Here is a 16,661-nt window from a genome sequence, read left to right as displayed (position 1 = left end):
TAACATAATCTAACTTTATGCTTTTGCCGTAAAGCCTCTTTGAAAATCGAACAATGTGGTTAGATTAAGGAGATGTTTATCATTTAAATTGTGTAAAATAGTTGATTGTTTGAGAAATTGAAATTATTAGATTTTTGATGTTTTGAATTTCCAGCCTTGTTAGCAATCCCGGCTCGGGGTTCATTGCTAACCTGTAGCCCCAACAGGTTAACATGGAGAAGAGTCCCTCCCCTAAGCAAGCTGGTCCTGGGGCTCTGTTCACAAACACAAACAGACCCCACAGAGCCCCAGGACAGCAACACAATTAGACCCAACCAAATCATGAGAAAACAAAAAGATAATTACTTGACACATCGGAAAGAATTAACAAAAAAAACTGAGCAAACTAGAATGCTATTTGGCCTTAAACAGAGAGTACACAATGTCAGAATACCTGACCACTTTGACAGACCCAAACTTAAGGAAAGCTTTGATTATGTACAGACTCAGTGAGCATAGCCTTGCTATTGAGAAAGGCCGCCTTAGGCAGACTGGCTCTCAAGAGAAAACAGGCTATGTGCACACTGCCCTCAAAATGAGGTGGAAACTGAGCTGCACTTCCTAACCTCCTGCCAAATGTATGACTATATTAGAGACACATATTTCCCTCAGATTACACAGATCCACAAGAATTTGAAAACAAACCAGATTTTGGCAAACTCCCATGTCTACTGGGTGAAAGACCACAGTGTGCCATCACAGCAGCAAGATTTGTGACCTGTTTCCACAAGAAAAGGGCAAACAGTGAAAAACAAATACCATTGTAAATACAACCCATATTTATGTTTACTGATTTTCCCATTTGTACTTTAACCATTTGCACATCGTTACAACACTGTATATATTCATAATATGACAATTTGTAATGTCTTTATTCTTTTGGAACTTCTGTGAGTATAATGTTTACTGTTCATTTTTATTGTTTATTTCACTTTTGTGTATTATCTATTTCACTTGCTTTGGCAATGTTAACATATGTTTCCCATGCCAATAAAGCCCCTTGAATTTAATTGAGAGAGAGAGAGAGAGAGAGAGAGAGAGAGAGAGAGAGAGAGAGAGAGAGAGAGAGGCTCAGTTTCGTCAGGTGACCCAGAGGAAGCTGCTCAGGTGTGTACCCGTTTGGTTCCTGCCCTGGCTGCTCTTACTTCTTAATCTGGTGTTGCTTCCCAGGGAGCACACCTGGACTGCTCCACTTCTGTGCCATACTGATAGCACACAATTGTATCGTTCTCTGCCATAAAATACAACAAATGATTGGAAAAATGTTTTGGCCCCATTGTCTCTGTCTTATCAAATCAAATCAAATTGATTTATAAAGCCCTTCTTACATCAGCTGATATCTCAAAGTGCTGTACAGAAACCCTGCCTAAAACCCCAAACAGCAAGCAATGCAGGTGTAGAAGCACGATGGCTAGGAAAAACTCCCTAGAAAGGCCAGAACCTAGGAAGAAACCCAGAGAGGAACCAGGCTATGAGGGGTGGCCAGTCCTCTTCTGGCTGTGCCGGGTGGAGATTATAACAGAACATGGCCAAGATGTTCAAATGTTCATAGATGACCAGCAGGGTCAAATAATAATAATCACAGTGGTTGTCGAGGGTGCAACAGGTCAGCACCTCAGGAGTAAATGTCACTTGGCTTTTCATAGCCGATCATTCAGAATATCTCTACCGCTCCTACTGTCTCTAGAGAGTTGAAAACAGCAGGTCTGGGACAGGTAGCACATCCGGTGAACAGGTCAGAGTTCCATAGCCGCAGGCAGAACAGTTGAAACTGGAGCAGCAGCACGGCCAGGTGGACTGGGGACAACAAGGAGTCATCAGGCCAGGTAGTCCTGAGGCATGGTCCTAGGGCTCAGGTCCTCCAAGAGAGAGAAAGAAAGAAACAATTAGAGAGAGCATACTTATTAAATTCACACAGGACACCGGATACGACAGGAGAAATACTCCAGATATAACAGACTGACCCTAGCCCCCCGACACATAAACTACTGCAGCATAAATACTGGAGGCTGAGACAGGAGGGGTCGGGAGACACTGTGGCCCCGTCCGACGATACCCCCGGACAGGGCCAAACAGGCAGGATATAACCCCACCCACTTTGCCAAAGCACAGGCCCACACCACTAGAGGGATATATTCAACCACCAACTTACCATCCTGAGACAAGGCCGAGTATAGCCCACAAAGATCTCCGCCACGGCACAACCCAAGGGGGCCGCCAACCCAGACAGGAAGATCACGTCAGTGACTCAACCCACTCAAGTGACGCACCCCTCCTAGGGACGGCATGGAAGAGCACCAGTAAGCCAGTGACCCCTGTAATAGGGTTAGAGGCAGAGAATCCCAGTGGAGAGAGGGGAACCGGCCAGGCAGAGACAGTAAGGGCGGTTCGTTGCTCCAGTGCCTTTCCGTTCACCTTCACACTCCTGGGCCAGACTACACTCAATCATAGGACCTACTGAAGAGATGAGTCTTCAATAAAGACTTAAAAGTTGAGACCGAGTCTGCGTCTCTCACATGGGTAGGCAGACCATTCCATAAAAATTGAGTTCTATAGGAGAAAGTCCTGCCTCCAGCTGTTTGCTTAGAAATTCTAGGGACAGTTAGGAGGCCTGCATCTTGTGACTGTAGCGTACGTGTAGGTATGTATGGCAGGACCAAATCGGAAAGATAGGTAGGCGCAAGCCCATGTAATGCTTTGTAGGTTAGCAGTAAAACCTTGAAGTCAGCCCTTGCCTTAACAGGAAGCCAGTGTAGAGAGGCTAGCACTGTAGTAATATGATCACATTTTTTGGTTCTAGTCAAGATTCTAGCAGCCGTGTTAAGCACTAACTGAAGTTTATTTAGTGCTTTATCAGGGTAGCGGGAAAGTAGAGCATTGCAGTAGTCTAACCTAGAAGTGACAAAAGCATGGATACATTTTTCTGCATCATTTCAGGACAGAAAGTTTCTGATTTATGCAATGTTATATAGATGGGAAAAAAAGCTGTCCTTGAAACAGTCTTGATATGTTCGTCAAAAGAGAGATCAGGGTCCAGAGTAACGCCGAGGTCCTTCACAGTTTTATTTGAGACGACTGTACAACCATCAAGATTAATTGTCAGATTCAACAGAAGATCTCTTTGTTTCTTGGGACCTAGAACAAGCATCTCTGTTTTGTCTGAGTTTAAAAGTAGAACATTTGCAGCCATCCACTTCCTTATGTCTGAAACACAGGCTTCCAGCGAGTGCAATTTTGGGGCTTCACCATGTTTCATCGAAATGTACAGCTTATCTTTTACATTCTGTGATTATATACCTTACCTTTGTTTAAAGATTGTCCATCCTTTATTGGAGTGTTGCAGAAAATAAAGGATATTGGGATTTTCAACTTTCCCCCTGCTTAGGCCTATGTTCATTACTACTCCAGGCACAGAGGTGAGAACAACAGTAGCTTGTTCAAGTCTGAATTACTCCTACCTAGCCTTGGAATGGCAGAGTTGGTTGCATGAGTGAGTGTTGTCACGAGACTTTGTTGTTTATTACAGATTTGGGTCGTTCCCTCAGGCGGCTCCCTCTAACCTTTCACCCATGAACCCACAGCCTTGGCCAGTGCCTGTTCCTCAATGGCAGATGAATGGGTCTGAAGCAGTGTCAGAGGCCCAGTTATTGGAGGAACAGACGCTGAGGGCGGGGGTACTGGCCTCCTTACAGGATGTCCCGGAGGAACCAGGGGCCAAAGTGGAAGTGTCAAAGTCCTAGTGTCCTCTCTGAAGTCAGTCAGGTTTACTAGGGTATTTACTAGTAAAGAAGAGCATATTTGTTGTAGCCTATATGTATTATATTTTATTGAGTAATTTATCATATAATGCTTAGCTGATTCCACCCAAAAGCAAGCTGTGATCAAACATGCCTGAGTCTTCAAATTAAATAATTATATTGAGCAAAAACATTATTGACATCTTTTTTTGAAGGCTTCAGCAACTGGAGAAGATGGAGTTTCCTACACATAAAGCTGTGGTGGCGCTGGCTGCCACTAGACCGTTAGATGGCGCCATCTCCCTGCTCATTGATGGGGAGGAGGCTGTGATGACATCCAAAGAAAAGAGCCCCCTGCCACCAAGGAATGCCTGAGGCCTGTCAGATCAACACATAGTGGCCAACTAGCAGGAGCTTGGAACAGAAGGTATGATTTAGCATCATGGTATTGTTATTTGCTTGGGTTTTACTGAGCTGAACTTGTGTTAAAATGTACCCTGGGGGCTAAAAGGAAAAGACAAGAGTACGCAAATAAATGTAATTATGAAAAGAATGAGGACAATGAGCCTGTTAAAAAACACAAAACAATTATTTATTATACCAACCATCTACAAGATTTTTTTGCACAATAACACATTAGCAAGCAATTTTGAAATAGGCCCAAAATGGAAAATACATGACGTTACATACTAAACAAGAAACTGCTATTGATATTTTTTTATAAGATAAAGAAACACATTTGATCAAATAAGCGTTTTTCCTTTACTGTGACAGATAAATCAGTTGAAATATACGAAAAATGTATGAAAAATGTATGAAAAATGTATGCACTCACTACTGAAAGTCGCTGTGGATAAGAGCGTCTGCTAAATTACTAAAATGTCAAATCGAAAGAATGAAATAGTGGTACAAAGTTACACAAAAATGTATTCAAGTTCCATCAACAAGTCCTCTACTCCTACTGTGTGGTGTGTGCTTAGGACTGAAGTTGCTGTAGGAGAAAGGGTTTCTTAGAGATGACATTGCTTTAGCTTGTGGCTTTAAAATAAATGTGAGGTGTCTTACTATATTATACAGAGTATGCAGTTTATGCACAAGCTGCAGCTTGGGGTTCGAAAGAAATGCAGGAATTTGATCACAAATCAGAACTTTGTAGAGTATACTTTGCTATAAGGATTTGAGTTTTGTATTTCGGCACCGTTGTTGAGAAAATACTGTCTAAAAATGTAGAAAGTGCAGAAAAGGGTAGCACAGAACTGAATTGATGTGCAACAACATAAATCTCAACTAGAATGTGAATAAAATAAATACAATTACATCCCTTGTTTGTTTGATTTAAAGGGGGATATCAGACACCAAGACACATACACAGATATGCTTGACTTTTCATAACATGTCACTATTAACTGACACCTCAATGGGAACGGTGTGTAATTCTTCATCTTTATAGTGCATTTCATAACAAGGATTAAAACAATATTATAGAACCAAAAGGAATATAAGGGGAAGAGGTTTGTTTGTGTACATGTGTGTCTTGCAGTCTGTACATGTTAAATATATTTAAATAAGTAAACCTCTGAGATTCCCGACATTGTTAAAGTCCAAACAAATTCTCAGAGCCAGTATCTTTTCTTTCACACTTGATTTCTCCTTTAATTGACCCTCATTTATACTATACTGCAATGACCCTTATAGTCCAGAATTGTTTTCAGTTGAATGAGCACCATTAAACATTTCATGGAAAACTCCCTGCAGAAATTATCATACGATGCTAAATGCATCATACAGGGATGATTTCTGTATTTTGAAAGTTACATATCTTGAAAACTTTATTGCTGACAAGCAAAACATTTGGGACTATGTCAACAATGCACTAATGAAACAAATACCAAAAAATAGTTTTTGGGTGGTATTTTCCTTTAATATTGGGTTTCCTTTTATCTTACAAGAACCTTTGCATGTTTTCCGAGGCTGAAATATTTCCTAGCTGTAGACACAGGGACGGGACACAGAGGGAACCATGGGTCAATGGGGAGGTGTGTGTTGGGGTAGAGGGGGGTGGTACTGGTTCCCAATGGAGGTGTGAAGACTCTGGAGCACCAGTGGGGCTTCCCTGAGGTGTCCCCCACCTTTCATCTGATGGTACAGCCGAAGTGAGGGTATCAGATAAGGTCTGGATCAGTAGAGTGCCAGAGAGACCGAAGGGAGGGGTGGTTAGACCCCGTGATCCTCAGAGATGCAGGAGGGAGGCTACTTCCCCTGAACCTTGGTGTCCGAGGACAGAGGAGGGGAGACAAGCCAATAGGGTAGGGCTCCTGCCCGCTTATTCCTGTAGAAACCGACTGGGGACGCAGTGCCGAACGAACCATCTCCAGACCCTAGATCAGGCTCTGTTGAAGAAACAATGAGTTGGGGCCATGCTACCCTATGCATACATATTTGAGACATACATATACAATACTTAGTTAATAGAGCACATTATTAAATATAATAAAGCATTTATATGATGTTGCCATAGGAGGCTGATTTGAGTTACATGCATTTATTTAGTGAATAAATCAACATTTAGTCATAGATGTCTAATAATGTGAGTCCACTTAGAGCAACAACTTTTAAAGCAAAAAAAGACATAAAATAGTATTTGACGCATGATCCCTGCATGCCAAATGCAGTAGATAATGTAATCTAGCCTGAATGAGGGGTGAGGATGGTTACCAGCGTTACCTGGCCAGATGATAGCCTCCAGCAGTGTCACCCTGCGAGCCAGAAGCTCCAGGTCTGCCTGCAAGTCTTGGAACATCTTCAAACTAATGTCCTATCAGAGAACAGTGACAAGGGGACTGGGTGAGGGGTGGAGAGTGGACACACCAGGCCTGGTCCTGGGGCTGCCTACCTCTGTCCATACCCCCTGTCCCACGTCCCACGAGTGGTGGAGGGTGGGGTGAGATCCAGCCTCATCTGACCCCTGCCTAAAGCTGACCCTGCTGCCTCAAGCTGACCCTGCTGCCTCAAGCTGACCCTGCTGCCTCAAGCTGACCCTGCTGCCTCAAGCTGACCCTGCTGCCTCAAGCTGACCCCGCCTCCTACTCACCATGAATACCGATCATAGTCTCGAGGATTAAAACCCTCTCGGCTAAGATCTTCAGCGCTTCTCTGATCTGATGTATCCCGTCCCCCTGTGAAGATAGATACAGCCGTCAAGGTAAGGAGCACAAGCCAAACAAATTGCCTGCCAAGGTGCAAGTCATTTTCTCTCTGTCAATCCATTACAGCAGTTAGCAGGTTAAAATCAGTCCACGCACCCAGCCCGCATCCCTTTACCTTATCCCTCCCCTGTTGCTATCTCCCTCGTTCTCTGGCCATGCTGCCATACCAGGCCAGTCTTTGCCATGCTGGACAAAAACAGCATGCACATCACAATACATTCCTATGTTGTTGACATAACAAAAGTGGAGCAGACTGTCCAAGGCTTCAGGTTTGACCATGCCATCCACATTCCCTCTGGACTTGATCAAGATGAGCAGCTATTCAACCAGGCAAGTATTTTAGAGGGGTTGCATGACAAAACATTTGTAAAGTCTGAAGTCTTAATATATTGTATCTACATAACTGTTAATACAGCTGTGGTCATAATAGCTGCCAATCCATCTCTCACTGTATTAAAATATGCTCACCAGATAAAGCCAGTAAGCCTTTAGTCTTTTTTAAAATGAGAAACAGCTCAATATCTACTTTTCAAGAAAGACCTACTGGCTTAATGAATCATCCCCTAAGAAAAAATATGAAACATAGAAAATAAAAACAAAGATAGTCCAGACACAAGCAATCACGTCAGTGACAGTTGATAAAGAATGCATGCACACGATTCTGTTAGCGTGGATGCCTGAGTACTTTTCGCTTGGGGCAAGAAATAATCTGATTAACGAGTAGCAGACAAACCTCTACGGAACAAAAGGCAAGATTTCAATCTCTACAGTACTGTATATCTATAAATCATATCAATGTCTAATGTCCAGTGTGTTTGTGTTTTTCCAGGTTGTATGGCTCCACAATAACAAGCTCCTCTATGTCATGGTTGATTGACGAGGAGCAGATGGGAGCAGAACGGATAATGGGGCTATTGTGAGACCGTTGAGGAGATAAGAAATATATTTTTGGTTTGAGATACAATTTAGAGTGATCTTGCCTGGTTCCTGTGTTATTGCTGCATTTTTTTGTTTTTACACTAAGTTAAACACAGAGTTTACATATGAGTTTGGCAAGCAAAAGAGAAATGGCAAACAGTGCAGTAACTAAGGATGGGAGCATGCAGCCATGCATTGTGGGACACTGGAGGATAGCTGTATCCACTCACATTTCCAACCCCAATCCAAAACACCCTACCCCACACACCCAGCACTAACCCACCACCACTGTTCCCACAATAACTCTAAATGGAGTGATTTGGCATATACATTCGACACATGCTTAAGCAAAAAGGCCCGAGGGGGAGTGGTATATGACCAATATACCACGGCTAAGGGCTGTTCTTACGCATGACTCAACATAGAGTGCCTGGATACAGCCCTTAGCCGTGGTATATTGGTCATATACCACAAACCCCTGAGGTGCCTTATTGCTATTATAAACTGGTTACCAACGTAATTAGAGCAGTAAAAATGTTTTGTCATACCTGTGATATACGGTCTGATATACCACGGCTGTCAGCCAATCAGCATTCAGGGCTCGAACCACCCAGTTTATAATTACATTTATACTATGTATACACAATATGTGTTGTTCATATGTTAATTTAACTAGTGTACATGTCATCCTTTGCATAATTTATATAATTTGTAGAAGGGTTTGTGAAAGCATGGCATGATCAAATATTGATCCTCAATACAATGATATATTACATGCCACTCAACAGATTCTTATAGATTCCATGATCTTTCCCTCAGTCAGCAAATGACTTAGCACGTGTGAGGTAGGAGCGGCAGGCAGGCGTGTGTGTATGTATATGCCAATGTCAGATTCTCAGAATGTGACTGTGAAAGGTAGCCATGGAGACAGTAGCTTGCAGAGGGAGTCAGACAGCTTTAGGGTCGGACAGGAGTAGGACAGTGTATTCAACAAGGGGCAGCAGTCTACAGCACACCCCAAGGACCAAAAAACTACAACAATCATAAAATCACCATGAAACAGAACACACACAAACAACAGCAACCACAATCCCACATGTAGCAAACTGACATACTATAAAGTATATAAGTATTTAAAAAAAACAAATGCAGGACCATTTGCAGAACAATACTAACAGTAAACTTTATCAAAAAGTGAAATCGCAAAGATAAGTATGTAAACGTGGTGATTGGACATCGATCATAGTGGTGACTTGCTGTCAAAAATCATTTAGATCACTTACATTTAGATTGTTCTTGTAACATGAGAAAGATGCAAAGGAAAAGCAGTGATTAGACAGACACAATAATTGTCTATACAGTAAACAGTATTTATACAGTTTAAGTACACTGTGGGGAAATTGACTCTTTCTCAATTCGTTTTCCTACATTTCTCGCATCCTCTATCCTCGCTTCCTTCTCAAACACCATTGGAAGAGATTACCCCAAGGTTCCTCCCCTTGGACATTCTCCTCCTGTGGCTTTGAGAAGGATGCAAGGAGAGAAGACACAAGGAATCACAGAAAGACTAATTGAGAAAGTGCCACAGTTTCCTCTCCTGCCTCCTGGTCTTATGCAGCCCAGTGGTGTACAGACCATATATTGTAGTCTTACCGGCAGGCCTTTCTCTCCTGGTTCTCCCTTGGCTCCTGGTACTCCCTAAATAGAAACATTAAGTAAAGAGTAATGGCACACCTGTGATGTCACTTCAATTGCATGACAGTACTGCCTTTGAAAAAGTAGCAGAAGAAACCCATTCTCTGAGTTTGTGAGAATGCTGGTTTGTATAGTTTACCATGGTGTATTCAGGTGTGACGTGTAGGTTTTTCTCACACTAACGCGTGTTTATTAAGGCCATACTCATCAGGGCCACAGCTATACAGGAAGTAGGTGGCTTACCGGATCTCCTATGAATCCTCTCTCTCCTGGATATCCCAGAGGACCCTAAGAAGCCAGAGGCAAGTTAGGAGTTTTGTCTCTCTATCTAGGGGATGGAAAAAATAGAATGAAAACATTAGGTGTGGTTGGGCCCTGGCTGGCCTGTGCATTGTACTCACTCTCTCCCCACGTTCTCCTTTTGGCCCCACCGGGCCGTGTATCCCAGGGGTCCCCGACTTCCCCTGCAGAGACAGGAGAAAATGTTCAAAAATACACATCATTAAGTGGATCTAATCTCACTCATATGATTATTATTATTTCTACTGCACCATTACACACTGCCCATTGTAGTGCTAAGGCAAACACCTACGTTCTGTCCTGCTGGGCCAGGGGGTCCCATGGGGCCTTTGGGGCCTGGGGGACCTGTATGATGGGACACATAAGGACTGTGAGCATCAAGGTAATAAGAAGCTTTTAGGTTAGGTTGCCTTTATAGGCCAAGATAGGTTATTATCAGACACACAAGGCAAATTGAGAATGAAAGAAGAGACAAAATAAAGGAGAGAAAAAATATGAATTATGGATAATTGATAGGAAAGGGTTTCATGTTACGTGTGTTTTGGAACAGCTGGAACAAGTTAAGACAATCAGATTATGCGAAGGTATTTGGACTATGACATAAACCACTGTTAAAAAGTTAAACAAATAATAAGAAGTCATTTTTCAGATGAATACTAACAACTGTGTCTTCCTATTCCTACCTCCACTGTAGGCGTGTAAAGAATTACTGGACTGGGAAAACCCTTACATATGCTTGTTACAATGTTATATTGAACACACTTAAATCTGCCTTGGTTGGTCATGATAGAACGGATGCTAGATATGTCTTATCCAAAATCTGATCAATCATAGGAGCTGGCCCAAGCTCACTCCTCTTACAGCTCACTTTAAACACGGGAATGGAAAAGGCTCATCTTGACACATCATTTGATTGAACGCTGTTGATGCAAACTAAGGCAAGAGGGACAGGCAAACAACAAATCAATCCAACATTTAAGAGACAGGAAGCAAATGCAACTTCCTCTAATGAGGAAATCAGGAATTTCAAGATGAGAGTTGGGGACAAGGGAGATGTGTTTCAGTGAATCTGACAGAGAACGGAGACTTTTGTTAATTCTTATATTTAGTCCAGGGGCATAACTGGTAAGAGAACCCAAATTAATATGCAATTGAATCACTACACTGACATGATATTGAAACCAATATGTTTTCTGGCTGGGGACCAAGACAGAGAGATGGAAATACTGACCAGCAGGTCCAGCAGGGCCTTGGGGGCCCTGGACAGGAGCCCCTCGTGGGTCAGGGAAGGTGTTGGAGAGGAGCAGCTTGCCCTGACCTGGAATACAGAGGACATGCACACAGGCGAGTGGCTAAAAAGGACAATGGCAAGAGGACTGATGGAGCGCTTCATTTACTGAGCTGCATTACTGACAGGTGCCTACAGGGGGCAATGCTTTCACACAAATGTCCAGGCTTCTTTCAGCACCATTACACGGTCCATCTTTTACATAGGTAAATGCATGGCTAAATATCATATCATGATTATCACATTGTTTGCACTCATGTGTATGTGGAATTCATGTCCTACAAGTATACATGGTTCACTATTTAAGAATGACTTGAGTCACCTCGATTGACATTGTGCTGACAGAGCACTTCTGAGCTGCTCTACATCTGTTGGGAAAGAGAGAGGAAAAAGGGGTAGGAAATGTTCCAGTGATGTGGAAGTGTGTGGTTTTAAAGGGTTGTCTCGGGCTGACAGGGAGCACAGTGTTGATGGAGTGCCACAGAAGAGGAGAGCAGGGAGGAGAAGGCCTATCAATGAGACACATCCTCCAGCTGCCACACTGACTCTAAACTCTGTTCCAGTCCCACACAATCCTGCTAAAAATAGCTGCGGAGTTGAGGTGTCTGCCTGTTTTTCTGTCTGTTCTTCCGCCCTCCCACTAGTCCGCCCTTCGGTCCGTCTGCCTGTCTGTCTCTATTGAAACATTCTTTTTCTCTTCATTTCCAGCTCCTGTTCTTCAACACCTTCTCTAACAGGGTGGCTATGTCCCTCTACTTCCAACCCCACAATGTCCTGGGTTCACAACAGTGTCCTACATCTGTAATGTCTATGATCTTCTAAAATGGCGAGGTTCACACATCCTCTCCTCCTCCTCTCTAGCTGTGACCCTGTCCCACCTGAAGATAGGAGGGTTTATTCCCATTCTGTTGCAGGAGATTCCAGCCTCCAGATCGATACAGGGAAGCCATTAAGCCAGTGTTTTCCAAAGGAAGCTCAGCACAGAACCCCTGCTTTCACTTTGATGTGAAAGAAATGGCTCATAGTCTCAGAATTCTCAATGCCAACCCTGATTTACTTACAGCTAGAATTCGTCATCTTTTCAACTTCACAACCTACACTCTGCAGCCCATTTCCTCCTGTCCATTTTAGCCATTCAGCCCTCATACCTTCCCATATTGCCTGAGCTCCAACCTTGAGTGAGGTTGTATGAACCCCTGTTTCAGTTCCACATCTGGAAATGGTTGAGTGACATCAGCGACGGACAGGTTCTTATCCCAGTTTGTGTCTTTGCCCTCCCTCTGTCTCTCTCTCTCTCTCTCTATATATATATATATATATATATATATATTTTCGCATCCACAGACTCAGACCCTCTCAACCGCCACTCAATCACCTTCCTCTCAGGCCTTTTTGGCAGGTAGACATGACAGGGGAGAGGGAGTACCCGTTAAAACACATTGCATCCATTTGTCTCTTTCTAATATCCTTACATTTATTCCCTCAGCCATCCTCTCCGTTTCTCCATCTCTCTCTTCTAACTCAAGTAGAAGTTCAACATGACTATGTAATGTAATAGACATGGGGACATGGTGATTTAAGGTGGAAGTTTCACGCTCTTGAAAATTATCGGACCAAGGCGCAGTGTGAGTATAGTTCCACATATTTATTTAAGTGAAACTAACAAAACAAAATAACAAAACTTACAAAGACTGTGAGGACGTAGTGCCCAAACACACTAACAATCAATCAATATCCAACAAAAACACAGGTGGGGAAATAGCTACCTAAATATGATCCCCAATCAGAGGCAACGATAAACAGCTTCCTCTAATTGGGAACCATATTAGCACCAACATAGAAATAGACATACTAGATCACCCCCTAGTCACGCCCTGACCTACTACACCAGGGCGTGACAGGAAGTGAGAGCATCAACAGGTATTTCTCACCTATTTAAAGACCAAAGGAAGGTAGCATCCTCAGCCCACACCTCTCAGTAAACTACTGCCTCTGCAGATCCACTTATTTTGGACTCATGGCAAATTGATTCTGTGTGGACTGAGGTCACTTCCTCTGGTTTGGCCCAGAAAAAGACCACCTATTGTGAGAAGGGGAAGGGTGAGGGTGGTTGTCTGACAGGGGCCGACTATGCATCTGGTTTTTCACCTCCGGGACATCTCCAAGTCCATAATACCGGGGTGTGAAAACTCATGAACTGCACTAGAATGGTCTACCATTTTCATACAAACCCACTGAATGGAAAATTGTCCCAGACGAGCATGAGCGATGGTGACAAAGAGCAATTAGGGCTGTAAGGCCCGCACATTGCCCTACATGACATCATAATTACAAACAAATGATTTTAGTGGGTTGTGTTACATAACACTATTGTTAATCTGATGAATATGTGTGTGGGGTTGGATATGGCTGTCTGTTGTAGTGGTGCTCCACTTACCCCGGTCTGGCTCTGGGATGTGGGCACTGACAGTGGCTGGGGGTCCAGGGGGTCCTGGAGGTCCAGGAAGCCCAAGTAGACCCCTCTCTCCTGGGAGACCTGGTAGACCTTTGGGTCCTGGGGGGGAGAGGAGATACACCACACTGTTATGCTGAGGGACAGCGTTGGCATGACAATGACGGAAAGGGTAGGTGAAAAGTCAGCGACAAAAACAAGAATCAACATTGCACTAGCATTGGTGAACAGAGAAACTTTTCATCTCTTTTGGTATACCAATAGATTTTTTATTGAGTATTTTCATCATTTCAAAGGGCACCAGGTTTCACCCTGTGTTGCCTTTCCTGGCATGCATAGCAATGGCAGGGGAATGCTGGTGAACCTATAAAAAGGTGATGGCTACAGAGCAATAAGATACATAGTAGAGAATGTAAAGGGAGGGAGAGTGCGGGAGAGACAGCAAGCGCCGCATGGTGTGTTAAGTTTCAGTGCTTGGCGGTTGTGTGAGGCAGGCTAATATCAGCAGGAGAGGAGAGGAAAGGGGAGGGGGGCTGAGAGACTGACTTGTGTTCAGCTGTAATTAACAGGAGGAGGCCTCTTAATGGCCGTGTGCTGGGAGCTCAAAGGGAGACTTGGGAAAGCTCAAATAAACACCATTAAAGCCGGAGCGTATTAGCGGACTAGTGCGCAATAAATTACATTCTGCCTGCGTCTGCACGAGCCGGAGTGTAGGAGCGTGCGCGGTTGTGCACGTGCGTGTGTGTATAGATAACTTGTCCCGACAAGCCAGCCAATGTTTCTCTCTCCCTCCCACAATGACTTCTCCTTTTGTTGAAAAGAGGCGAGAAAGAAAAGCTGAGATGTGACTTGTCCCTGTGGCCCAGCTGGATTGGGCTGTTCCATCCACAAACCCAAACAAAGTGCTTCACCTCCCAACCACAACATCTGACCTCATTGTTTGCACTTTCCTGAGGTAATGCTGTGCTCAACATGACCCCCGACCTCCCCATCCCCAACGCTTACGCACACATAACCCTCATCTATTAATCTATCTCCTTGTCTTGTGACCTTGAATAATGCTCTGGAGGGTGATGCAACTGACAACAGCTATCATTGTGTTACAATTATTGTATTATCAACTATGAATAACTTGGCATAATATTGGTTAATTTGTAATGTGTTATTACAGCTCTGATTGGATTTGACACCTCACTAACTTATTTTCACTTAGCTTTGGTAAACATCGCAGCATAACTGACTGCGTTGTGGTTCTGCACTAGCTCAACCCCACATGAAGGACCATGACCCTTGGTCAGCAGTATAGTAGCACAGCTGGGTAGTCAAAGTGGCCTCTCCAGAGTCTGTGTTAGCATGACGTTCAGAGTCTGTGTTAGCATGACGTTCAGAGTCTGTGTTAGCATGACGTTCAGAGTCTGTGTTAGCATGACGTTCAGAGTCTGTGTTAGCATGACGTTCAGAGTCTGTGTTAGCATGACGTTCAGAGTCTGTGTTAGCATGACGTTCAGAGTCTGTGTGTTCCCATGATGTTAGGGCAAACAAGGCTCTAATTCTCCGGCAGAGTACTGGGGCCCTGAAGCGGCTGTGCTCTACGGCGTCAATGTGTGAGTAAAAGTGCGTGTGCTTTTGCATGTGTATGTGTGTGTGTGTGTGTGTGTGTGTGTGTGTGTGTGTTAGGGATTCCTAGTTCTTTTATACAGGAAACATGTCCTTTCTGTGCGCTGATTAAGAGAAAAACAACCCAAAACACATCAATGCAGGGCTGCACACACTCCAACCCCAACCTCACACTGCTTCCCTCACTGCAGAAAAGTAGCAGCCCCCTGTTAATGTGATTCAATCTCCCCTTGAGTCTTCATGAATCTGTCTTTACTGTGTTGTCACCCCTCCTGAGTTCATTACCTTCCCTTACTCCTACACCTTACCCCCCTGGACCTATCGCCACCAAACACGCTCTCATAACGCTCAGGTTTCCTGTTATATCAAACACATTCTCGTCAATGGTAACATCTGTCTTACACGCAACGGACAGGGAGAATTCAGCATGTGGAGAGATCGCATCGTTCTGGATAGAAACTCTAGTGCACTCTGAGAATACACATACTATAATGGAGGGAAAACAATAACACCGCAGACATATGGAAGGTATAAGGAGACAGGACTTGTATACATAGCTCATGTTCATTTCAGATTGGATTCACATGGTGCTTCTCAGAAAGGGGTTTTGTAGTTTAACTTTTGCTCTACCTCTCATGCCTACCCGGCAGCAGTAGGCACAGAGCAGGGTTCATATACCCCTCAGAGACGGAAGGACACACAGCGTCTAAATGTTCCACACGGAGAGGAATCACAACCAAAGCTACCAGCTACAACACGTTATGACAAACATATTACTATTTATTTTATTATCATTTAACTTGTAACTGCCCGGGGATTTCTTGTTTCACAACTGTTATTTATTATTTGTCCGCAACCATTTAGCCTCGAAGATAAGATTTTTGCTTTCCTTATGTTGTTGCATGAACGACTCTGGTTGGTCAGCAGGCAGGAACAACAGCGAGTGTTCCGAGCCATAGGGGAGTTCTGTGTAGTCTGAGGACAAATATTTTGGCAGCCTGCTGGAAACCATGCTGAATCAGCAAACTCCGTATTTAGTAAGTCTTATGTTTGAAAAGTCGAAGTTATCACCGTGCTGTCCACCGAGGAACAGCTGTGTTTTTCATGGACTACAGCATAGGTTTGTGGAATGGCCGAGTGGTTTCACAGAAAGACAAACACTCCGATGCAGGACGTCATGATGCAGTTTGTTGCAGTTTTGTTGAGATAGTTCTCAGGGACTTTTCCACAATTCTTAAAGAGAGCAACATACACTCAGGGTTCTTGTTTGCGCTGGCCTAGTGAGAGTATTGTCATAGTTTTGTCAGAGACAATGGGTTAAGTGGGTGGGTACGCATACAATCCTCCTGTCCCCACAATGATCTTTACAACATGCGCATTTATTGACAAACAGTGTCATCGTCTTGTTT

General features: G+C 43.7%; 1 protein-coding gene across 6 annotated transcripts in view; it reads right to left on the bottom strand.

Annotated features, from left to right (window-relative positions):
* Positions 1-4,346: 4,346 nt before the first annotated feature.
* The window catches only part of LOC106584977 (EMI domain-containing protein 1), a 68,444-nt gene continuing 56,129 nt past the window's right edge, over positions 4,347-16,661 (bottom strand). Inside the window, exons 9-18 of one of the 6 annotated variants that reach the window (XR_006761741.1) lie at positions 13,621-13,737; positions 11,127-11,213; positions 10,188-10,240; positions 9,997-10,059; positions 9,839-9,883; positions 9,554-9,598; positions 9,184-9,195; positions 6,868-6,952; positions 6,501-6,591; positions 5,964-6,166 (exon numbers count right to left, since the gene is read on the bottom strand). Coding sequence is in view for 4 of the 6 variants with exons in the window: in XM_014170672.2 (XP_014026147.2) it covers positions 6,027-6,166; positions 6,501-6,591; positions 9,184-9,195; positions 9,554-9,598; positions 9,839-9,883; positions 9,997-10,059; positions 10,188-10,240; positions 11,127-11,213; positions 13,621-13,737 (653 nt within the window). In the remaining 2 variants the exon portion in view is untranslated. Of the gene's footprint in view, positions 6,167-6,500; positions 6,592-6,867; positions 6,953-9,183; positions 9,196-9,553; positions 9,599-9,838; positions 9,884-9,996; positions 10,060-10,187; positions 10,241-11,126; positions 11,214-13,620; positions 13,738-16,661 lie in introns of all 6 variants that reach the window. The other 5 variants (XM_014170672.2, XM_014170673.2, XR_006761742.1 and 2 more) reach the window with 5 other exon arrangements.

The sequence above is a fragment of the Salmo salar genome, chromosome ssa24 (assembly GCF_905237065.1).
Source record: "Salmo salar chromosome ssa24, Ssal_v3.1, whole genome shotgun sequence".
Classification (NCBI taxonomy): Eukaryota; Metazoa; Chordata; class Actinopteri; order Salmoniformes; family Salmonidae; genus Salmo; species Salmo salar.
Note: the sequence above shows the minus strand (reverse complement) of the source record. Positions and strands in the feature narration are given on the sequence as shown.